The 26,824-nt window shown below is 38.4% G+C and overlaps 1 protein-coding gene across 6 annotated transcripts in view; it reads right to left on the reverse strand.

Annotated features, from left to right (window-relative positions):
- Positions 1 to 2,924: 2,924 nt before the first annotated feature.
- The window catches only part of LOC141099730 (poly(rC)-binding protein 3-like), a 1,815,006-nt gene continuing 1,791,106 nt past the window's right edge, over positions 2,925 to 26,824 (reverse strand). For 4 of the 6 annotated variants that reach the window (XM_073587732.1, XM_073587734.1, XM_073587735.1 and 1 more), the window contains one exon: positions 15,755 to 22,851. In XM_073587732.1, coding sequence (XP_073443833.1) covers positions 22,494 to 22,851 — 358 coding nt within the window. In that variant the 3' untranslated portion in view covers positions 15,755 to 22,493. Of the gene's footprint in view, positions 4,622 to 13,271; positions 14,046 to 15,754; positions 22,852 to 26,824 lie in introns of those variants that run through there. The other 2 variants (XM_073587737.1, XM_073587736.1) reach the window with 2 other exon arrangements.

Consider the following 26,824-nt stretch of genomic DNA (forward strand, 5'->3'; position numbering starts at 1 on the left):
TATTGTAAAAGACTGACTCGACTTCATTATTTGTCAAAATTGTTAAAACTTCAAAAAAATGTACAATTAAAAAAAAGAACCTAGACATGTTTGGTGTCTATGTACTCGTAATTACTCGTAGTTATGTGTAGAATCATAATGGCAGGTCAATTTTAGCATTTAGTGAACATGGTAAAAAAAAACAACTGTGGAATTTCACTTTTTTGTTTTTTAACCACACTTGGAATTTTTTTTCCCGTTTTCCAGTACACGATATGTTAAAACCAATGGTGTTATGGCTATGGGAAGAAGGGGAGCAAAAACAAAAATACCTCCGGTCATTAAGGGGATAATAATGTCGACTCTAAGGCAAAGCCAACAAATTCCAAAAAATTGTGGGATATAGTCCAAGCATCCTGGGCTGGAATAACAGTTAACAGGTTCCAGAAGTTGGTTGACTCTATTCAAAATAGATGTGAAGCAGTTCTAAAAAACTGTGGTTATACAACTAAATATTAAGTCCATAGTATGTCAGAAAAGTGGCAGCGCTCACATCCCTTTAAAAGCAATCATTTATTCTGGAGTCACATAAAACAGCAGAGGCAGGAGGGAACGATGTGGACAAAAGGTCAGGACGACGGCAGTTTCACACAGGCGTGAGCTTCTACGGGTCCCCCGTAGACGTGCACACCTGCGCAAAACCGCCGTCATCCTGACCTTTTGTGCACATCGTTCCCTCCTGCCTCTGCTGTTTTATGTGACTCCAGAATAAATAATTGCTTTTAAACGGACGGTGAGTGCTGCCACTTTTCTGACATACTATGGACTTGCTCATTATTTTTTTTTATGGATGAGCACCCCGGTACCACTGAGTACACATTCAATGCCTAAAGATATTTACCCCTGTATAACAAGGACTCCTTATGCGTGGCTGTTATCATTTCTATTTTTTCTTAATAGTGTGTACAACTAAATATTAGGTTAGTGATTCACAGGAAAGCTAAATAGTCATAAAAATGGTACATATTGTGAGTTGTAAAGACGAATGCAGACACTGCTATCTTTTAGAACAACCCAATATTCATTTTTTGTTATTTTCTGTAAAGAAGTTAAAAATTATATACATTTCTCTTCATGTTTTGAATTAGAAAGCAGTGTGCAATGTTCCCAGTGCATGGAAATAAAAGTTAGTAAAAAGACTGTGATTAACTCATGTTTTTGAACACACTGCTATTATCTTGAAAACTATTGTAAGTCCCCGTTCTTCAGGGCCTACGGATTTTATCCTCAGTTCAGCTCTTTTAATAGGAATTGTTCTTCAGGAATACATGAAGAGGAAGAGTTTTCATCATCTATTTCATCTGTGTGGCAAGTGGTTCTTAATAATTTAAGGAAGATGGTGTTCAAATATAAGAGTATTGCTGATCGGGCCTGGACCTGTGTATTGTTGATTTGGTGTGGTTGTTCTCATGGAACATGAAGTTAAAGGTCCCTTCTTTAAAACTGGGTCCCAGGTTCATCGGTCCTTATAAGATTGTGGCCGTCGTCAATCCTGTAGCATTCCATCTTGCTTTGCCACATACTTTCAGGATTCATAATTAGGGATGATAGAATAGCTTCGGATAACTCCTTATCTGAATAGCTGTAGCGCTTACCGAATTGCTAATTCGGGAACCTGGATACTTGGAGTGCTCATGATAATCAGCTGTTCGGTACCGCAGCTGAATGTGTCACCGCTGTGTGAGTCACAACACACGCATGGAAAGCCTGTTGGGCTCTCCATGGATGTGTTGTGACTGACTGTCATCAGGCTGTGAGCTGATACTAATAGCCAGGGAAGCTCCATGAGTATTACCCCCTTCCCAGGCTATAAACACCTGCCCCCCGCCGTTGTCTTGCCCTCTGCGGGTTATCAAAATTGTGCGGGAGCCCACCCCATTTTTTTCAGAAAAATAATCTTTCATTAATTAAATACATGTACAGTAAGCTGCGCACACACTGTACTAATTGTATTTGTCACAGACATCTGTATATCTACCTATTAGCGATGGATGAACTCAAACAGTAAAGTTCGGCGTCCGTACCGAGCACCTACTGTTTGGGCACGGACACCGAACACGGACTTCACCAGGAAGTCCGTGTTACTGTATGGGTTCAGCTACCTGAACACCGGGTGTTTGTCGTGCTGTCAAGGGAAGGGTCTGGGAAGGGGCCACCGGCCCCAGGTATCTCTACAACAGAGTGTTGACAAATACCTTATTTGAAAAAACCCATCTGTGCTGTGTATCAGCCACAAATCTCTTCACAGTATGAAGATCATGCTAAAGTTTTCAAGTTTTCTTGAAATATCTAATATCTTCATATCTTGTCCAAGAAACTGTACTATTGGATGCTTTTCTGAAGCAGAGAGATCCTTTTTCTTTCCCATGTTGCATGAAACCTGAAGCCTGCTTAAAGGGGATATCCTGAACTCTCTGATAAACCTAAAATGTGCCTAAGCACTGACAGGCAGGTAGTTGCTACTAACCTGCCTATTGTGCGCAGCGCCATTCTTCCCAGGCACTGAGTGGTCACAATTGGTTGCTATGTACACTTGTATACAAGATGTAACATTTTCCACTGAAGTTCTTAAAATTTACAGGCGGTGCATTTGTTTGCATTCAACCAGATCATCTGCATGTGGCATGTAAAGGTTCTCTCTGAGTTTGCTTCAGTTTCCTCCCACACTCTATGGTCTTATTGGGTATGAGAGAGACACAGAGGGAATCTCTGTGATGATGATCTGTGGCAGCGTAGATATGTAACTGCTGAGTTTCTACGTGACTATACCAATGATGTGGTACTTTTCTATAACTTATAGCAGACACTGTTGGAATGGTGTAATGGTAAACTTGTATTCTTATTTCATTTTTGCAAAAAAAAGGAAGGAAAAAGAAGCACATGACTTAAATAGATAATGAACATTTATTCTTCCAATATTGTCAATGTGTCAGAGCATAAAACACTGGACATATGCCAGACTTGATTGTCTTAAAAGGTTTCTTTATTTAGTTACATTAAAGCTCTGTTCTTCAGATTCAGCAGAATGCTGCAATTTATTAAGTAGGACTGTTTCTGATCACGGAATATATTGTATTACTCACTTCCTCACTGTTGCAGTATGTCTCCATCTTTCTTTAAAATTGTTTCATAAAAAGAAGCGAGACATGAACATTGATCAGATGACTAAATAAGTTGGTCCACATTGCATATGATGCACATTCAGTGTATGTATATATATATATACACATTTACATACATACACATTCATGTTTGCATTTGAAAAATATTGTGCACACTAATCACAAAATGAACTAGTTTATAGTCATTGCTAGTATTGATAAGACTGTTTTGCCGAAGCTGACGAAATATATTTAGTTTGCAGAAAATGACTGTTTATTTGGGCATTGAACAGTTAAATAAAAATGTGAAATCAATAGGTATATGGCGCAGCCATCGCATACTGACTGACATAACAGCATAATGCATTGCAGCCGCATCAGTTTCATTCCTATACAGGTCTTGTAAGATGTTAACACAGGTAACTCCTTGGCAGCCCTTTATAAAATAACTATTTTACAGCAGCCATAGCAGAGATTATTCATTATTCAGAAGAGGCTACTGTGTCTGTGATGCAAACATGTCCAGCATGTACTGTCCATTACATGTAACCTCTGCAGACTCCACATTTCTAAGGACTGGGGATTGTGGGGATCTGTCTGGGGATCGTGTCTTCAAGAATTTCAGGGCAGTAAGAATTCCTGGAGGATGCAGCAAAATATACAAAATGGGCACATATCCCCTTTACTAGATAGTCAAAAGTAAAACATGTGCTTAAAACAGCACATTACCCCCTGATGGCGTTAATGCTTTTCTTTATGTTGTATCATGATAAAGGTGATAAGTAACCAATGGCTTTACTCAAAAATTGCCCCACAGGACAATTTCCCCATAAACTCAAATGTTTTACAAGGGTTAAGTTACTAGGATTAGTAATGCACAGCATATTCTAGGTTGAGATACATTATTTTGATCACATATGTAACACCAAGAGAAAATACTGAATAAAATGATGCCATTTGAAGTAGCCGAACAGTTCAAAATGGCTTGAATGGCCCAGTTGTTTTACACAGATAATGTTCACAGTGCAGACTGTATTTACTGTTTTGTCTAAAATAAAGAATAATTGAAAAACAAATGTTCCAAAATATTTAGCCACATCAGCCACCTGAGCTAGAACCAATGTATTTTGGGGAGAGTGCAAATATACATTTACAGTTTTTTGCAATTTTACAAGATGTCTTTTTTTCTTCTTTTATTTCCTTTTTTTGTGTTCTGTATAAGTCATCACCTTCTTTTAAGCAAGTTTATATTCATTCTCATAAGAATGATCATTCACCAACACACTGACATTCTACAAACTATTGCCGGTTTAATAATTACTTCCAATGAAAAAAGCACATAGCAGAGTATGGTGGCTCTATCCAACTCCTTAGTCAAGCAGTGAACCTCGATGGACACAAAATTTCCTGACGCTTTCAAGGAGATGAAGGCCGGTGTAAAGCTGAATCCATACGGATTAATTCATATTCACCAAAAGAAACTGTGAAAAGAAGAAAAGAGTTTTCTTACAGTTTTATTGATGAATATGGAACTTAACAAATATTTCATGCTTCATAGTCAAGCTCATTTTTCCAGGGATTGTAAGATTTTTCTGCTAAAGCAACATTTAAATCAAACTAAAAAATCACGGTTGGTTTAGAGGTATCAAAAATAGTTGTACAAAAATTGAGCTAGTAAATATATGCTGGAAATGTAAATTGTAGAATTAATTGGAAATATTAGGAATTAGGAGCAGACAACAGTACAGAAGGGGTGAAAGACGAACAGTAAAAACCCATTTTATTATTTGTTAGACGCCAGTGGAGAGCTACAAACAACATTCCTAGATACAGATGAGAAGATTGACTGATTTTAATCCCTGCCTCCCTGAATTGGGCAAATCCATTTCACATATTTGAGGCTTATTTGAAAAGAACAAGTTGATCAGTTTGATAATTGATCAGTATGGGCTAATCAATCAGTATGTTCATCTATTTTCTCATATGTATATGTCAATATGTGAGCTTTTATGTGGCAAATTTTTATTAAATGAGTGGATATACTAAGCAACACAAATTTCTTTAGGCATCTGCAGTGTGAAATGTTTTTTAGTTCAGTGGTTGGAGTTTTAGCTGTTTTTTGTTTAGTTCTATCATTCCTGTCATACACATATACAATAAAAATCTTCCAATCTACTCTACAATAAGAGAATTATTTGAAGCATTAAAGGCGTTGTCTTGGCTTAGTACAAAAGACTGCAGTCACTCTTTGCATCTGCAGACTGCTGATTGGTGACAGCGAGCGGTGCACATGCTGTCATTATTCCCTGGTATTGCTGTTGTGGGTGGGTGGGTGGTCACGTGATGTGCATTCTTGCGGTCATATACTGACTAGACTTGTCTGGTTTTTCTCTAGTCGCTCATTCCTAAACAGAAAACTGAATGCATCTAATCAGCACATACATGCATCACTTGACTGTGCTCTTCCTAGGGCAATACGGGGCATTTGTCACAGTGTGCCCTCCACACACTGTCACGATTCTGTAGTCACATAGAGTCTGGACAACTCCTTTAACAACAAGAATTCTGTCATACAGTACAAAATTATTATTGTTATTGATCATAAAATTGTTGGAATTGTTAGGCTAATTTATATGGCCATCTTAAATAGAAAAAATGTATATTTACCTCTAAAATTAAAGTTTCCTTTAAATCTCACTGACAAAAGTACAAGTAAAGAGAGTAGGATAAAGCCTAATGAGCGATCTATAGATGGCTAGTCTGTATAACTCATAGCAGCAAAAAGCTCTCTGACACTTTATCAAACCAGATCAAGTCATAAATACACCAGAAACAATTATGTCAATGTAGAAAAAGATTTGACGAGCTAGTTTGTCAGTATGGCGTGTACTTGACATTATGAATAGATGGACAGTTTTTGGTAAAGTGTGTTAAATAATAATTATTATACGATCTAAAAAATATTTAGATTTGAGAGTCCTGAGTGGTTGATAGCTTTTAATGGCTAGCTGAAAAGATGGTAACACATTGCAAGCTTTCAAGACTACTTGGGTCTCTTTGTCAGGCATAGACTCTTCATCAGGCTCAGAATAACACAAAATCTGAAGAGTCACATAATTATACAGGAGAGGACACAGGAATAATGCAATAGATAAGAAAAGTGGCTGAAGCAGAACTATCATTATAGGAGGAGAATGAGAAGCAGTTGTGGCCATAAATAATGGAGCAGTTCATAGATAAGGAGTGTGAAAGTTTTATTGTCCCATGATTGAGATCTGGTTCATGGTTGTGATGTCCCTAAATGGTCTGAGGAGTGCATTTCTTAGTTAATGTAGAAAAGCATAAGATTTTGAATTATTTTATGCCTGATGATGAATCCTAAGTAGTCTTGAAAGCTCACAATTTGTTACTATCTTTTCATTTAGCCATTAAAAGGAATCTCAAATTTTAATATTTCTATCTACTGGCTAACAAGGTACAAAGATATATATTTTTCCTATACATTCTCAAACATTTAAGCAAAGCCGATTCCACGCAAAAGAAAAACTATATTTTTGTTAATTCTTTTATATTACAAATATATACCTATTGAATTTTTTTTCTTTTTATTCACTCTGATATTTTTGACGTGAGCTGTATGACATTCCAGATGTAATAAATGAAGACGAACTAACAGCTTCCAGCTAGTGGGAAGTGAAATTGCTTATACCTTCTTAAGTACTGAAAATGGCTCTTGGAATCTGATTTGTTGCTCTAGTTCAATCTGTACTTAATGTCATAAATAAACACTAATATGTGGATGTAACCCATAACTTTTTCTATATGGAATACAGGAACCAATAATGTAATGATCCACTGTCTAGTGGTTTTCTGACAGGGGACTATTTGCTGTAAGGACAGTGACATTATGAAACTCTGTGCTACACAATATATTTGTTGTTGAATTCAAAAGGGTTCTTGATAACATTCATTAAAGATACAGTGGGAAAAAAGTATTCAGTCAGCCACCAATTGTGCACTTAAAAAAGACGAGAGATGCCTGTAATTGACGCCATAGGTAGACCACAACTATGAGAGTCAAAATGAGAAAAAAAAAATCCAGAAAATCACCTTGTCTGATTTGGCAACATTTATTTTTCAAATTCTGGTGGAAAATAAGTATTTGGTCACCTAAAAACATGCAAGATTTCTAGTTCTCACAGACCTGTAACTTCTTCTTTAAGAAGCTCCTCTGTCTTCCACTCATTACCTGTAGTAATGGCACCTGTTTGAACTTGTTATCAATATAGAAGACACCTGTCCACAACCTCAAACAGTCACCCTCCAAACTCCACTATGGTGATGACCAAAGAGCTGTCGGAGGACATCAGAAACAAAATTGTAGCCCTGCACCAGGCTGGGAAGACTGAATCTGCAAAAGGAAAGCAGCTTGGTGTGATGAAATCAACTGTTTGAGCAATAATAAGAAAATGGAGGACATACAAGACCACTGATAATCTCCCTTGATCTGGGGCTCCACGCAAGATCTCACCCTGTGGTGTCAAAATGATCCCAAGAACAGTGAGCAAAAATCTCAGAACCACACCTAGTGAATGACCTGTAAAGAGCTGGGACCACCATAACAAAGGCTACCATCAGTAACACTCAACGCCGCCAGGGACTCAGATCCTGCAGTGCCAGATGTGTCCCCCTGCTTAAATCAGTACATGTCTGGGCCCCTCTGAAGTTTGCTAGGGAGCATTTGGATTATCCAGAAGAGTATTGGGAGAATGTCATATGGTCTGATAAAACCAAAGTAGAACTGTTTGGTACAAAAAAAACTTGTTGTGTTTGGAAGAGACAGAATGCTGAGTGGCATTCTTTAGAACACCATACCTACTGTGAAGCATGGGGGTGTAAACATCATGCTTTGGGGCTGTTTCTCTGAAAAGGGACCTGGACAACTGATCCGTGTACATGAAAAAATGAATGGGGCCATGTATCGTGAGATTTTGAATGCAAACCTCCTTCCATCAGCAAGGGCATTGAAGATGAAACATGGATGGGTCTTTCAGCATGATAATGATTCCAAGCACACTACAAAGGCAACAAAGGAGTGGCTTCATAAGAATCATATGAAGATCCTGGAGTGGCCTAGCGAGTCTCCAGATCTCAACCTCATAGAAAACCTTTGGAAGGAGTTGAAAGTCCATGTTGCCCAATGACAGACCCAAAACATAACTGCTCTAGAGGAAATCTGCATGGAGGAATGGGCCAACTTACCACCAACAGAGTGTGCCAACCTTGTGAAGACTTACAGAAAAAGTTTGACCTGTGTCATTGCTAACAAAGGATACATGACAAAATAGTGAGATGAACTTTTGTTGATGACCAAATACTTATTTTCCACCATAATTTGAAAAATAAATGTTGCCAAATCAGACAAGGTGATTTTCTGGATTTTTTTTCTCATTTTGACTCTCATACTGTAGTTGTGGTCTACCTATGTTGTCAATTACAGGCCTCTCTCATCTTTTTAACTGGGAGAACTTGCACAATTGGTGGCTGACTAAATACATTTTTCCCCACTGTATAATATTGCATGTTTTGGATACTAAATTACTGGAGATGGATCAAAGGATTTATTCTGCTTGACCTATTTGGCGGTGGAACATAATGTCCGCTTTCCTTTGGTATTTCAGCTCTCCTTTAGATCAATACTGTAGATTAAAGCAGCACTCCCATCAAAGATTATATCCTGTTAATATATTGCAGTCATCATATTATATGCTAGTGTCTGCTTACAATTTGTTATTTCCCCTTTTGCCTAGTTAATTCTTCTCATTTCCATTAGGTTTATGACATCATGTCAAGAAAAACTGACTGGTTGAATTCTTCTAAGCTTTATATAGAAACAGGAAGTAAACTTCACTGCATGAGTCATCATAAGAACGAAAAATCTAGGTCACTGAAAACACTTTATAGTTCTATTGATGACTCTGCAGGGAAAATAGACTTACTGTTTCTAAATAGCGCAAAGAAGAATTCAGCTAGTCAGTTTTTAATCACATGATATCATAGACTTAGTGGGAAACAGTAGAACTAACTGTAGAAAGGCAAAATGAGCAATTGTAAGTACACAGTGCTATATAATATGATGAGTGCAATATATTAAAAGGATAAAAACTTTGATGGGAGGGTTTCTTTAACTGGTCGAACGTCAAATAGTTGTCTTTTTTAACCTTACTTATATTATATTTTAGTGATTTACATATTTTAGGATCGCTTCTAGAAGTCATTAAAAAGGAACCTATATTGTTTCATTTCAGAGATCAAAAATCATGGTCATGTGATGCTCACACATGCAAAACTTCTTATAGAACAGTTGTGACAAAATTTATTTTATACTTTAATGTTAAAATGGACCTACCACCAGATCTAACAATATATTCTTTATACATCCTTAAAAGATCACCTTTTCCTGATGAGGATGGTGTACTTATTTGGCAAATCCATCCCAGAATGACTCTATAACCCTTTCTATACACTCAAATCATTCAAACTACACACTGTTAGTCCAAGTGTATTCAGGCACCATATTCTATCTGCGCCCCCCTAGCTTGATTGACAAGTATTTTTTCACTGTCTTCATCCTGAATTCTGGCACATGCGCAGTAGAAGCTGCAGACTCCATAGCACTGCACTAGGGAAAATCCTGTCACCAGCAACCCTTTCAATGTATAATACCAATGTTTAACACCTTCTGCTGCCAGAACTAAGGTTGCCAAGGGGAAGTCTGCACATATGTACATTAGATCTATGATCGAACAAGGCAGATTTGCCCAGACTTCAGGAAGGTCTTCACTGTTCCAGTGATAATAATAATAATCTTTATTTTTATATAGCGCTAACGTATTCCGCAGCGCTTTACAGTTTGCACACATTATCATCACTGTCTCCGATGGGGCTCACAATCTAAATTCCCTATCAGTATGTCTTTGGATGATAGAGCCGCTATAAATAATGAAGATTTCCTTTTATTGACCATGTATAGATTGTGAAAACTCTGTAGAACTGACACCAAGATAATGCTGAAACTGCATTCTTTTTCATCCTGGCTACAATGAATAATATTTATTTGCTAGTAATCTTTTAAAATGGTAAGTTCTGCGATTTAAATTTATACAGTGGGGAAAAAAAGTATTTAGTCAGCCACCATTTGTGTAAGTTCTCCCACTTAAAAAGATGAGAGAGGCCTGTAACTGACGTCATAGGTAGACCACAACCATGAGAGTCAAAATGAGAAAACAAATCCTGAAAATCACCTTGTCTGATTTGGCAACATTTATTTTTCAAATTATGGTGGAAAATAAGTATTTTGTCACCTAAAAACATGCAAGATTTCTGGCTCTCACAGACCTGTAACTTCTTTAAGAGTCTCCTCTTTCCTCCACTCATTACCTGTATTAATGGCACCTGTTTGAACTTGTTATCAGTATAAAAGACACCTGTCCACAACTTCAAACAGTCACACTCCAAACTCCACTATGGTGAAAACCAAAGAGCTGTCGAAGGACACCAGAAACAAAATTGTAGTCCTGCACCAGGCTGGGAAGACTGAATCTGCAAAAGGCAAGTAGCTTGGTGTGATGAAATCAGCTGTAGGAGCAATAATAATAAAATGGAAGACATACAAGACCACTGATAATCTCCCTTGATCTGGGGCTCCACGCAAGATCTCACCCCGTGGGGTCAAAATGATCACAAGAACAGTGAGCGAAAATCCCAGAACCACACAAGGTGACCTAGTGAATGACCTGCATAAAGCTGGGACCACCATAACAAAGGCTAAAATCAGTAACACACTACACCGCCAGGGACTCAGATCCTGCTGTGCCAGACATGTCCTCCTGCAGAAGCCAGTACATGTTTGGGCCCATCTGATGATTGCTGGAGAGCATTTGGATTATCCAGGAGAGAATTGGGAGAATGTCATATGATCTGATGAAACCAAGGTAGAACTGTTTGGTAGAAACAAAACTCGTTGTGTTTGGAGGAGACAGAATACCGAGTTGCATCCAAAGAACACCATACCTACTGTGAAGCATGGGGGTGGTAACATCATGCTTTGGGGCTGTTTCTCTGCAAAGGGATCAGGATAACTGCTCCGTGTACATGAAAGAATGAATGGGGCCATGTATCGTGAGATTTTGAGTGCAAACCTCCTTCCATCAGCAAGGGCATTGAAGATGAAACATAGAAAGATCTTTCAGAATGATAACGCACACTGCCAAGGCAATGAAGGAGTGGCTTAGTAAGAAGCATATGAAGATGCTGGAGTGGCCTAGCCAGTCTCCAGATCTCAACCCCATAGAAAACCTTTGGAGGTATTTGAAAATCCGTGTTGCCCAGCAACAGGCCCAAAATATCACTACTCTAGAGGAGATCCGCATGGAGAAATGGGCCAACATACCACCAACAGTGTGTGCCAACATTGTGAAGACTTACAGAAAATGTTTGATCTCTGTCATTGCCAACAAAGGATATATAACAAAATATTGAGATTAACTTTTGTTAATGACCAAATACTTATTTTCCACCATAATTTGAAAAATAAATGTTGCCAAATCAGACAAGGTGATTTTCTGGATTTGTTTTCTCATTTTGACTTTCATAGATGTGGTCTACCTATGTTGTCAATTACAGGCCTCTCTCATCTTTTCAACTGGGAGAACTTGCACAATTGGTGGCTGACTAAATACTTTTTCCCCACTGTACATTGTAGAGAACTAAAGCTTCGGGTGCTCATACTATGGCATGTTGTGCAGCTGAAAAGACATTTCAGAAAACTACTTTTCACCAACTCTCATCGGCTTGCATGTTCTCAGCAATGTTTGGCTATGAGCAGCTGACAAACATGGTGGTTCTCGCAATGCTCCTCTCAGCTGAGTGACAGTCACAGTACAGAGCACCAAGAACTCAGTTTTCACTGATGCATAAAGGTGAACCTTAGAACCATGGGCTTATCCATGAGATAGTAGTTGCTGCACAATATAAGCTATTGCCAGGAATGCTATTAACCTGCTAAATCATTGGTTGTCCAACTGCTAGGACCCCCACTGAGTCCATGTACATCGCTCTGGAGTCCCCCAGTTTGAAATGAGTTGGGGTCAAGCAGCACCCCTTTTTTTACTGTATATAGGACAATCCAGATAAAAACAATGTACTATATGGCAGTCTGACAGACCACAAATGGAGCAATTATTACTGCATGGAAGTGGGAAACTCCAGAGCCTCTTTCAGTGGGGGCCCAAGTGGTAGGATCTTCAGCCATCAGAAAGTTATCATCCATTCTATCAATGTTCATACCATCCATTATAAAGCCAATATACTGATTTGTGCTGTCATTGTTCATTTGTGTTTAAGGAACCCCATGCTATATTATTATTAAAATGTATTTTGTGGTTGGGAAGAAATGACAGATTACAGTGGACAAGCTTTTTACAAGAGCACACTTTTTGCATACAGTGATGCCAGCTTTTAAAATGCAGTTTTTAGATGCAGTCAACTAATACAAGGAGAATAGGAGACGCTGCTTGTGTGTCGCCATCATATGAGAAATTATAAGTCTTGAATCCCAAATTTTGTGGCAGCTAAATCTCCATCACAAGTTGGCTATAGGCAGTTGCATGAAATAACCATCAGAAGAAATGTCATTATTTCCTATTGAGGTCCCTGTTGGTGCAGATTTAGCATGTCAGAAATAACGACCTTTCACACCCTCTGATAAATTCTTTGTAGTTTAGCACACGTCGAGTCCATATCCCATATTCTAACCCTGTGCTTCTACTGGAAATGACAGTAATTCTAATGGCTGCCCCTGTGCTACATGTTCTAAGGTTTCTTCTCCATGTGCCATTCGTTATTAATTGCATCAGCATGTTCTGTCGTTTTCTTTATTAGTAGAATACATTAAATCCATGAGCCTATATGAAACTACTAAGATGGCTCCATTCCATTCAGTACTTTCCCTAAAGGATGTAAGAATGTGACACTATGTAATGTACTGGAGATGGTAGATGCTGTAAATGAGGCCCAGCAAAAAGAACAAGGCAAGGTATTCTTTTATAAGAACAAGTGGATATAGCCGGTATAGAAATTCTTTAGCTGATTCCTGCCTGTAGATTTTTTTATTGACAACATTGGCAAATAATCGCAAATGTTCTGTTTATTTTATACCTTCGTGTAAATGTGGTCATCTGGAATTTGCCTGATAAATTGGAATAAATGCCATAGCTTAATGGACTTTCTATTTTCTTGTAACATGAAATCATGAACCCCTTCTAGTATGTATTTAGCATAAAATAAATCTAATTTTCACTTTAGTCAGGAAAAATTTATTTAAAGATATATATACTACACAGATACTTTTGCACATATATATGTGTGTGAATGTATAGATATATGTGTGTGTACATACAGTATATATATGCAAAATTATCTAACTTACCATTAAATCTACAGTTAAATACAGTCATTTTGTAATACAAAAGGTTCATGCGTTATATATACATATTCTAATCAAATATATATATATTCTAAGCATGAACTTAAAACATTGAGCAGAAAAACTCTTGTGTTAATACCAAACTCACAACAGTGCTTATCCAGTCAATACAATTGTGATATGAAGAGAAAAATTAAGGAATTAAACGCTTTAGGAAAATAAAAGAGCAAATTAAATAAAAAAAAAATGTTGTGACTCCCCCTAGAATATGAAATATTATAACAAGCAATAATCCCCCACGTGCTTAAGTCCAAAGATCTCATTGTCTTTCGAGGAAAAGTCCTGTCTTGAGACTATTACCATACGAACACGTTGGGATAAACTACATTGCCCCCAGGCCAGTGACTTCTGAGGAAAGCCTAGAAGGTGGAAAGAAAATAGATGGGGGAAAAAGCAAGAAAGGAAATTCTTCTCACCATTAGAGAACATAACACTCATTGACAACCAGCATAAAAGAGCAGAGAAATGCAGGCCACAAATTCTTACAACAGTTTTTACTTCAGGGTTAATAAACCATAAATACAATAATTCAGAACATTGCACAGCAGTTATTGTAAGCTGTTAATAGCCAGGGAGTCATGGCATTATATTCTGTTTTTCTTTTATATATATATTTATATATGTACAAAACAGAAACACTTCAGTTAAACACAATTTGTAAAAGAGTGACCTTTAATGATGGTTACAATGTCATACTTAGTGCACTAGTGAGAACAAACCTACATTATACAGAAATGACACATAATACAAATTAGTACTGTCGCCGCCTCCGTACAGTAATACTGATTTTCTTTCTTATGGGGTGAATACATGACAGCCCCTTGGAATAAACATGGTTTAAACACTGAATATCAGAAATATATATTGCATTTGTATGATACCATAATTCTAGTTGCAGTTTGTACAACTGTGTAAATATCTGCTATTAAAGCTATGATACTTTGAGGAGCGCAAGTTAGTGAACATTGCCACTCTACAGTGCCTGTACCTTGGAGATTGGAGGTAATCATGCTGTATGTCTAATTCAGCACTAAGCAACACAGAATATAACACAGAAAGTGAGTGAAAAGAAACAAAACATGATTCCAACTAGTTCCAACAATGCAATGAAGAACATTATTTGTAATGGAAAAGAAGTACGGTATTTAACAAAGTGTCCCCAAGGCTGCATGTTCCAGGATACTCCACGGAGCTCACTAGTAATCTGTGTCCAAGGTGCAATGTGACCCACTGATGTAATGAGGACCCATCTTAGCATCCATATTACAGCCACAAGCCCCAGCCCAAAAGTGGGGTCTATAATCTGAACTAATACCATAGAGATCTATGGTGCTGTAAGTTTGGCTCAGTATAAATACAGACCAAAAAAAGCATAATGCTAATAAAAGGGATGCCAGACAGATCAACAGCCATAGCAAGGTATTACTCAGGCTCCCTAAAAGACACTCCAAAATATAACCTTGTAAACAAAAAGGGCACAAAGGAGTAAAAAGTCCATATTGATATAAAAATTGTAAATTTATTTAACAATTCCACAAAAATGACAATACCTATATAAGTATATAAACAGATAGACCAAACAAGGATCAGGCAATGATGGCTAAGGTCACCAATAATAAAATAGAAAGTGCTAAATTGCCAGAAGTATAAGCGACAATAAGGGGTTAATTAGCTAAAACCTCCACTAGTAAAAGTCTTTAACATGTGCACAGACAATAAGCTGGAGTCTATTCAGTTGGTCAACCGCACCTTGATAAAGTGAAAGCGAAACGCGCGTCGTCACGGCGGGCGTTGGTCCAGTTCAGCACAATATGGGTAAGCACTATGCTTGAGCAACTGAATAGACTCCAGCTTATTGTCTGTGCACATGTTAAAGACTTTTACTAGAGGAGGTTTTAGCTAATTAACCCCTTATTGTCGCTTATACTTCTGGCCATTTAGCACTTTATTTTATTATTAGTGACCTTAGCCATCATTGCCTGATCCTTGTTTGGTCTATCTATTTATATACTTATATACGTATGTATTGTCATTTTTGTGGAATTGTTAAATAAATTTACAATTTTTATATTAATATGGACTTTTTACTCCTTTGCGCCCTTTTTGTTTACAAGTTTGGCTCAGTAGTCTGGCCATCAGTCCTGACCTGCAGCCTTAATACAGATGTGAAAATGCACCCACATTATGGGTGCCTGAATGGTACAAACACAGGCTCTTTATCGAGAGTTGTAACATTTGATAACCATTCAATTTAGTGTTTCTGCATGAACATATATTAATGTGAGGCAGATGTAATGTTCCTACAGATGAGTATGTCAGTAGGTCTTAGTGGAAAACACTTTTTTATCCTAGTGGTGAATCCAATTGGATTCTCGCTTCTGGTCAGGATGCAAAAATATAGCCGAGCACCGAATGTTCACTCACTTTGTAGTTTGCAATGCTGTGAAAATGTGTCCATAAGAACAAAAAGCGAGGGATTTGTAGTCCTACCCTATGTCCTTAGGACAAACTATGGATAGTCTTGGAAAACAGAGCGTCTCTAGCTTTGCCTACAAGATGTGTTTATGGACAAGCCACTTCAGCCTTGTTACCAGATATTATATTTTAGCATTTCCACCATTTTGCTGAAAAAGAGAATGGACAGCATCTCCAAAAATCCTACATTGATCTAATGCCACTAGGCAAAAATATATTCAACTGAACATGAGGTTCTTAGTTTAACATTTTGATCAGACTGTATGAAGCCCACTGCCACGTCACCTCTTAGTGGATCTCCATCGCCCTAAAGGAGGGGAGCCGTATGCCGACCACTGCCTCAGCGACAATGCAACGGCATGGCGGACGGCCTGGTGCCTCACAGTGCCATTAAGGTGATATGGACCCACTAAGAGGTTTGCTGTGACATGGCTGTGGGCTTCATACAGTCTGATCAGCATGTTAAACTAAGAACCTCATGTTCAGTTAAATATATTGTGGCCTTTGCGGCATTAGATCAATGCATAATTTTTGGAGTTGCGGTCCATGCTCTATTCAGCAAATTTCCATCATTTTAATGTAAAGGTAAGTGATATATGAGGACAGATCAAATTGGAACTCCAGTTCTTCTTAATCAATTAATGTAGCATTTTTATGTCTGTGAACCTTACCATTTTTATTGTCACATTGAAAATCAGTCCATTTGGAAAAAAAACTCCTATTGCTACCTGTAAACCACTATCGAGTTTTTGAAAGAATCTTTAAAGGCCTCCCACCTTAACTCTTTCCTGACCAGGTGATTTTCAAAATTTTCATTTTTGTTTTTCCTCCTTTTCTTACAAGAGCCATAACTTTATTTTATTTTTCTGTCTATATAGTTGTATGAGGGCTTATTTTTTTTTGTTTTGAATGACACCATTAATTTTACAATGCATTATGCTGAAGAAACAGGAAAAAATCCACGCGAGATGAAATTGCTCTTAAAATGCAATTCTAACATTATTTTTTTGGGTTTTGTTTTATTGGCGTTCATTGTGATTCTCAAGGTCAGTACAATTATAGCAATACCACATTTGTTCTTTTTTATTTAAATGATGACATTTTTGGTGAGATTCGCCAATGAAATTGCTTGTATCGGCATGTTCCGAGAACCATCATATTTTCATGTTTTGTTTTATGAAGCTATTTGAGGTCTTGTTTTTCAAAGAGAAGGCTGGTAGTGCAATAAGAGACTGCGCTGCTGTGGTAGAATTCAAGATATCTTTATTGCCAACGCGTTTCCTGAGCCAGTCCCAGCTCACTTCATCAGGGCATGTAAAAATCTTGGTGTCTGATGAAGCCCAGCTACGTGCTGGGCTTTATAGGAGTACTACCATTACAGGCACAGGGGTCTTCAGCAGAACCCCTGCGATCAGAGCAAGCCATTAGCACCCCTGATTGTGCATGACAGTAGAAGTAATAGTGTGTCATACATTGGGAAGGGGTATAAAGACACCCTGCAATAACCTAATGAGTGCATGTCTACTTGCTGAAACAACCAAACAGCTGGTAGAAGGTGAAGAAAACGCTAGGCTGCCACACCTTTTTCCTGTACAGAAATGTTGCATTAAATTGAGTGACTTTTTGCATCAATTCTTTCTTTCTAAAAAAGGAGGTACAGAGTCTGAATATAGATGTTTAAGGCTTGTTATCAGTGCAAGATATGATGTTATTGAGTAGATCTTGTTTGCATTTTTTGCAGTGATATGGCATCAACATTTTTTTGTAAATGTTTTCTCTGTATGTAATTTTGCAAAAATTTTTGAAACAAGGGACACTGGAAAAACTGAAAAATTGGTTATTTAACACCTTATTACCTCTTGTAGCTCTGCTAATGAAAAAAATATATACTCAGTGAAAATATTAACTATATAATTCAGAATTTCTGTATAACTGAAGATTATCATAAGTCATAATTACCGTATATAAGAAATAAATCATCGTAAGATTCATCAACGTTCAGATGATTTATAGGTAGCAACAGGAATTGTTTTTTCTAAATTACAGAGTTAAAAAAGTGAAAAAACATATATTAAAAATATACTATAATGTTAATCTAAAGGTGGAGCTTCACTTGAATTGTTCTACAGATCCACTGTAACAGCATAAGGATAAAGATCCAGTAACTGCTTAATTCTCAAATAAAAGGAATCTGTGACATCATTTTGCCTTACTAAGGTCAAGTAATGTGCATCCCTTACATGTTTCTGTAAAGCAAGTTGAATGGCCTGGACTGCCTTGATGTCAAGCTACTCTCGGAGGAAATCCTGGGCTGATGTGCTGGCAGCAAGTGCCCCATCATGTGCATTAAAGCCGGGTGTACAGCTTCCAGAGTATGCATAGACCAAAAACGAAGCTGGGGCCATACTCAATGCAACTGCGCAGGGAGCTGGTTATCAATGTGTAGGTGCAGGATTACCTCTGACTATGCTGTGACATCAAGGCAGTCAGGATCAATTAAATTGTGGTTGGCATCACTACTGGGTGGAAGAACATGATTGGAAGCATGGGATTTACATAGACGGTGACTAAAGATTATAATTATTTTTTACTTATATACTGAAGTATTTGACTTTCTAGACATGTTAGAGATGCATACTACAATACCTGTATGGCAATGGGGCAGTTACTAACGTGACAGTTTTCCTATAAAGGGGCTGATTATAGCTGTGATTTTGATCACCTTAGAAAACATAATCAATATCAGATTGTTAGGGGGTTCAATCAGCGGAATAGGAGCTGGACTGCAGTACCTGGAATCAACCACTAAGTAGTAGATGGGGCTGTGGTACACGGATCACATCCAGCCGCTAGTGAAGCTAGTAACAAGTTGATCAGTGGGGTTGCCAGCTATCGGACCCTCAAAAATCTCATATTAATGACCTACCCTAAGGTAGTAATCAAAGTAATGATTTTAATTTTAATGTAGAAAATGATAATAAATTTAAGTAGGCAAAGTGACATGACAAGCCAATGATGAAAATAATGCTCACCTATATATTCCTGGACATGTGATGACAATGAATTTCCCTTTGTAATCATAAAAAGACAATTCTGTTCTATAAGAAAAGGGGTTAATAGCTAGTAAACATGACTTCCTGAGAGCCAGATATCAGAAGGATTTTAGAAATATTTGGGCATATTTGAGGAAGAAGGTCTTGACTTTTGGGGTGTATTAAGCAAAAATCCTCTGATTTTCAGTATACAAACATTTACATTTTTATAATGTTCTCTGCAATAGATAAAAGAAATATAAACTCCACTCTTAATATAAATCTGGTGTTTTGTGTATTTTATAAAAAACCTATAAACATATATTTCAGGTGGAATGTTAAGATGATTGATGCTAATGTCCTGCTAGCATGGGAAAACATATACAGCTAACTGGGCTACTGATTCCATGCACACTTGTGATTTCCAGTCTCTTGTGTTTAGAAATATATTACTGGAGTTTCACACATTTATGTGACGTCTGGCGGAATATATGGTGACCACTATCTGTATATACTAAATGCGGTGATAATGAAAGAGCCTGAGAGCTAACAGACATGTAACTCCACTCAACTACCTAGGAAATCCAGATCATGGGATTCTATAGTGTGAATATCCAGATTTTGTCTTCTTTTTTACAAATTGGGTTTACTTTTTATTAAAAGAAAATATGAAAAATATTACGCCAAGAGGGTTGTCCAGGATTAACCTGTCGGCATTACATGCTGTGTCTTCTCTATGTCCGAAGTGTTATAACTCAATGTGTGACAATATATATTGTATGATCTAACCTTATCTGAGCGCACCTTCATGTAAAAACTTGTGTAAAACCGTAGTGTCACAACACAGACTGATAAATCTCTAATACAATATGTCAGTGCAAGGTACGTATACTATGCATAGGTGGCTAGCAGTACTTATTTCATGCTAATATACTACTCTGATATGTAACATATATGATAAATGCTATTCTATAGTGTTCTTCTGTAAGCAAACACTGCATAATACTCACTGTCAACACGTCTTCTATGGTTACAACTTAATAATAACTAACAACTACATACAAAATAATAGAATAAATGTCGGGAAGGGTTATGTACATTATTTTAAAAGTTAAAACTTCTAACCTCATGGCAGTTTAATTTTCATTATTATTACTACTAAGTATCACTAATGTAAGATTTCCATAATTTTAGGAGATGGGAAACCTATGTAGACATTGACCACTAGAGGGCAGGCTGACACTTACATATGTGTACTGAGTGGGTTTTACCTATTCCACAATAGAGATGATAAAAATATGAAAAACCTACAAAAACACAAACAGTTTTTAGCTACTACAAATACATTTATTATTATTGTTATTATACAACAAAATAATCACTGAAATGTAAAAACTTTCTGTATTGTCTACTTTATATTGCAGTATTCGTTTCGATCATTGGATCAGAGCTCAGGACAATGAGCGTGATGCTGAGTGTAGTGGTAAAATAACTTTGGATGTGAGACAAATGTGTGTTTTGTGTTCTTTTGTGTATAAAACTAAAACTGTGTTTGAAGGACAGGTCGCAAGAAAACACTTACTTGTCTGTATACCCAAGGCTGCAAGGGGCAATGGATGTGTGTTCTCCCATGCCTGGAATCATTTTGTTGAGCAACTTTTTACTACTGTAACATAAAAGCGTCAGTCTCCATTGGCTGCACACAACACCATTGCAATCAATTGCAGCGCTTGGGTCCACTCAAGTCCTGGTGATGGTGAGCTACATGCAATTCTGCAGATGCCAAAATAGTAACAGTTGCTAGAAAATGGATGCAACCCATCACCAAGGAATGGAAGTCACAGTGTAAATCTGGCTATTTTTAATTTGAGGAGGTTTTAGAAAAATGGACCCCAAATAATTACTGTGATATAAAATAACAAAATCCGATAGTACTTTCCCTTCCGTGTCCAGCGCCAACTCTCTACTCCTGCCACGATGATGTCCTGTCGACAGCTCAAATTACTGCTGCAGCTAATCACTGAGCTTAGCATTGGCACATGATGTCTACAGCGACCAAGCTGCTGAGCTTAGTGATTGGCTGCAGCGATAACGTGAACTGTCAACATGACATCCCAGCTGCAGTCAAAACGCTGAGACTGAAACAGCAACGAGGAGGGAGAGTACTAACTTATTTTATTTTCCATCATAGGAAACATTTGGAATCAATTTTTCTAAAAGAAGAAACTCCCTTTAAGCAGAACTACAAAAAGGTGTATTGTGATACACTTATATAGGTTGTCCAGGCTTGGGGTGGAAGTGGATGGCGCATGATTGCAAGTATGTGATTTGCACACATGCTGTCACATGTTGACTAGACATGCATGGCTTCGCTCAATATAATGGTGATGAACGTGGCTAGACACGTCTGATCAGAATGTGGCCAGAAATATGCAAATCACATACATGCGATCACATTACCGCCGTCACCAGAGAATCTGGACAGTGTTCACTGTACGTGCTGTGAGGATTCACAAGTCTGCGGTCACATAAGGTGACCGCAGACTTGCACCCCATGACCAGACAACCTTTTAAGGCTTGGCCAATTGACATTATCAAATGAACTGATTAGTGGCTGCAGATATTGTTTCTTTGCAATAGACTATATTTAAATATTATTTACTTGTATCAGTTTTTTGGGGTGTGTGGGACAGTTTCATTCGTATGTTAGAAATTATAACATTGCAGTACCTTCAAATGTCTAACTTTGTAAGTAGAGTTGAGAGAATATGTTTGGAATCGGTCGCCGAATCTGAATGTGCCATATTCGTGCCATATTGGTTCCCTATTCGTTCAGAATTTATATTTTATGATCAGTTCCGAACATATTTGTTCTTTTCCACTTCCATTGACTCCAATGACGTTCGGCGAATAGTGCAAATGCAATACTCGCCGCCGATCGCAATTGGAACCGAATTTTGAAAAATTTGCTCAACTCTATTTGTAAGGCAAACGTGCCAGGTGATTTTATTCATTCATTTCCCAACTCACCCCTTAATAAAAACAAATACATAAAGAAAATTAAAGAGAATGAAACATAACATCAACTTAAATAAATAAATAATAGAACTGATAAAACATATGTTGTTGGAACTAGTTACTATTTTGGGTTAATAGTCTTGGAAAGAGGACAAAATTGAATCAGCAACAATAAACACTTTGCAATTCAACATAAAAAATGAAACAGAAAATAAGAATGCCATATTGTTGTCTTTAGGGTGATCTACCAGACAATCTTGGTAGAGCTTTGTTCTCATGCCTTCAATATGGAGCAAACTTCTGTCGGTCAGATTTCTTAACCCCACTCGTCGATGGAATTTTGGCAGTATAAGCAGGTAAATTCCCAGTGGCCCCCGCAGTGGCCGCTGCATTTAATGCCAGGAGTGGGACAGTTTTCATGCCAAGCAGACTGGAGACAGGAACAGCATAGTGGGTGGTCGGTAAAGTTGGTAGGTGGGGAGGGGAATTGACGTTAACCGCGGAGGCAGCAGCAGCAGCTGCCAACATAGCCATGGAGGTAGGGGTGGAGGAAGGGGTGGTAGACTGAGAGAGGTTCATGTTGAGGTCAACAGGGGTCGTGACGGAAGCAGTCTGGGTGCTCAGTTTAGCCATCTCTAAGCTGCAAACGAAGAGAGGAACAGGAACAAATAGGTTGGGATGGTCAAGCAAGGATAAATTTTGGGAAGAAAGGAATGGAATAGGGGGAGCAAACAAAGTGGGGTTGGGTTAGATTGGTCAACAAGAGGAACAGACATATGGAGGGTGGGGAGAGAAAGAGAAAAAAGGGAAAATGAGGGTCAGAGGAGGAACATGTTATGTGTTAAAGAAGAGATATAACAAAAGGGTACTTCATGATTTGATGAGGAAAACATTACTACGACTCTAAAGAATGCCTTAACATAGGTGTGTGTAATGTAAATGAAAGAAATAAATCTCAGGAATGCAGAGAATGATAAAGATGATAAAGCAAAACATAAAAAAAAATGAAAACAGAATTCTGACTTCTCCACGGCACTGGTTGCTTGTCTTTCAATTTGTGCATGTCCAATTGGTTCTAGAGTTGTTTTACCACTTTATGATTAGACTAAACACTCAAAATAATCAGAATCTTTCTTAAAGATTTTGTGTTATCACCCTTTATTACCTTTATTACCGCCTTCAATTCACTTATAGCTGTCTGCCTGTAAGATTACAAAATGTCTAACCATTCATGTGCAAACACCTTATCTTTTATACCTTTGATCAACCACTGATGTTAAAAAATTGCCTTTAAATTAGACACATTTAAAATGTAAAAGTAAATTATAAGGAAGTCACATAGTATAACCCTAATACATAAATGTTAACTGCAGAAGTTTTTAGTTTGAAGGCCTATATCACCCCCTTTAAAGGGGTTGTCCATTTTCAAGAAACATTATTGACAAGGCATGTAAATATTTATATAAAAGAAAAGATTCATTACTTACCTATGCCATTTCAGTGCCACCTCCCTGCCTGGAACACTTCAGCAATAGCATACTGTCTACAACACCTGACCACTGCACCTCATCATTGGCCTGACCGGTCAAGCCAAGGTTGATTGCGGTTGGATACAGCGATTATGTGTTAGAGATGAGATTTTACCACTGCATCAATGTTTCTTGAAAATGAACTACCCATTTAAGCTGAGAAATTTCAAGGAAAACTATTTATCTCTCCAATAAGGACTCCGTCCTTTTTTCTTAGGGCCCTGTCACACAGCGACTCAGCAGCGATCCCGACAACGATATCACCTTGTCAGGATCGCTGGTGAGTTGTCAAACAGGCAGCTTTACCAGCGATCAGGACCAGCGACACTGCGGGTACAAGCGACGCACGTCGCTTAGTTACCCACAGTGTATCTTAGTTACCAGCATGCTGATGCAGGGAGCTGGTAACCAAGGTACACATCGGATTTCTATGGGGCGCGTGGCACTTAGAAACCCGATGTGTACCTTGGTTACCAGCTCCCTGCATCAGCGCGCTGGTAACTAAGGTACACATCGGGTTTCTAGGCGCCACGCGCCCCTTAGAAACCTGATGTGTACCTTGGTTACCAGCTCCTGCTCGCTGGTCGCTGGTCTCCCGCCTGTCACACGCAGCGATGTGTGCTGGCCAGCGGGAGACGAGCGACCCCAAAAATGTCCAGACGTTTCAACAGCGATCAGCGATACCCAGCAGGGGGGCCGGTCGCTGATAGCTGTCACACACAGCGATCTCGCTGGTGAGATCCCTGTTGCGTCACAAAACTTGTGACTCAGCAGCGATCTCGCTAGCGAGATCGCTATGTGTGACGGGGGCTTTACATTCTTAAATTTTAGAATTTCTATAGAATAAGTATTTGCCTGGGAAACTGTGCTGATAAGATACCTACAACAGGTCCAGCTGCTCTAATCCCCAGTGATCAGTTCTAATTGATGAAAGTAGCAGTAGGTCTCTAATGACTTGGCTGATATGTAAAATGTGGTCACACTGAGTAAGTGTACCGTTACACTTAGCGATGCACCAGCGATCCGGACAACGATATGGATCGCTGGTGCATCGCTAAGTGGTCGCTAGTGAGCTGCCATACAGGCAGATCTCACCAGCGACATAGCTGCGGTCGGCGGTCGCTACTTACCTGTCAGACGCGGCGATCCTGACGTCCTCCCACCCGCCTCCACGCCTCACTCGTCGGCGCCACAGGAAGCGCAGCAGGAAGTGGCCGACGAGAAATGGTCCAGGGAGTTCTCGCGCAACCAACGATGAGCAGCGGGGGAGCCGGTCGGAGGTAAGTATCACATGCAGCGATATCGCTAGCAATATCGCTGCTACGTCACAAAATCGGTGACTTTACAGCGATATTGCTAGCGATATCGCAGTGTGTAACGGGGGCTTAAGTCACTCCAAAATGGGATCCTTTTTCAGGACATCCATGTACCCTTTCAAGTCATTAGGACAGGGGGGTTTCCAGGAAGCTCAGCGTAAAAGACAACAGAAACCATATTCAGAGCAAAAAATATACTAGAGAATTTTATTGTAATATAAAATTAAAAAAAAACAAACTATTAAAAATGAAGGTGATCTTTTGTGGTCTGCCTTAGATAAGTTATACCGTAAAAGGGGTTGTTCCCTTTCAGACAGCATTCAGTAATGTTGTTTCTCACAATGCTGATTCCGCCTCCGGCAAGTCTTCGACGCTGTTCCTGGTGACTGGCATTGACTGCGACACTGATGTCACGTCAACAACACAGCAGCCAATCAGTGAGCGCCACTGCTCAGTCATTGTAGACGGAACAGCAGAGCTCATTGATTGGCTTTTTATGCGACATCAGTACAGAAGGGAACACCAGACCCCAGTAGACTCACCAGTGGACCCGGGGAAGGTGAGTACAGAAAGTTTGTTATTTTTTAACAAACGTAAGCCGGAGATAACCTTTATCTGAAAGGAATCAACCTCTATCAATTAGCTGCAATGGATAGCAATATTTTCACCTGATAAAGGTTTTGTAAATCTCATTGCTTAAAAAGAATCAAATGTTGACTGTTGATAATTGCTGATGATGCACAAGTGTCACAAGTATAATTTATTTATGCTGAAAATGTAATTTAATATGTATGCACTAATTTGTAATGATGTGACCTGGGCCTAAAGAATAACCAAAAGTACTATTTCTTTCCATAAACAAATAGTACAAAGACCAAAAACTTCATCATGTATCTTATTACAGAAAAGTGTCTCTTTCTGCACTTATCAGCCACTTCTTCTTCTCACTCATCTGTGCTGAACACCAAATAAAATCATTAGTCATAAGCTAATTGAACAGATTACAGCTTTTGCCCATATAAATTTGTAAGGAGAGGAAGTAGCAGAGGAGGAGTGGTCTGATGGAGTGAGACAGCAGCTGAGAGAATCACAGATATACTGTTTAATGCTTTCTGGTAAGTGTTACATCTCACCTGCCTTAGAACAGAGTTGACAAAAGAATAATATAGAAGCATTTAAGAAAACTAACTTAGGGTTTCTTTAGCTATCTCAGCTACAACATCACCTCTAGAGTATGGTGGGGCATCAGTGTTTAAAATCAAAGGCAAAATTAAATGAAAATGCTATTTTTACCCCCTTAAACTTGAATAAAATTAAGTTAACAGTCATGAAATATAAGTTATAAAATGTGTTGCTGAATCTGACCCTACTGCATCTATTTTAAAGCCTTTGTAGAAGAAACTATCAGTATATAATTTCTGTCATAGCTGCTCTAAAAGCCATGCTTTACCAGAAACTGAGGCCATTTTACCAATGTAGCTTGTCTTACATGGTAATAAACAAGAAGTTAGAGCATATGTCTTCTTTAGCTGTTTGTAATCTACATAGATCCTAAATTCTGTAGTGATTAGTTTTCTAATACAATTTTCACAAAGGCAAAAATCCATATTCTACACATTGGGGCCATTTAGGAGACCTATTACACCAGCACCTTATGAAGATGGATCCTCCATCGAAACACATTGTGGTTTAACCCCATCTCTCATCTAAAGGCCCTGTCACACATAAAGATGCACCAGCGATCCCGACAACGATACGACCTTGTCAG

This window comes from Dendrobates tinctorius, unplaced genomic scaffold, assembly GCF_039654945.1.
Source record: "Dendrobates tinctorius isolate UK_male_01 unplaced genomic scaffold, ASM3965494v1 ptg000102l, whole genome shotgun sequence".
Lineage (NCBI taxonomy): Eukaryota > Metazoa > Chordata > Amphibia > Anura > Dendrobatidae > Dendrobates > Dendrobates tinctorius.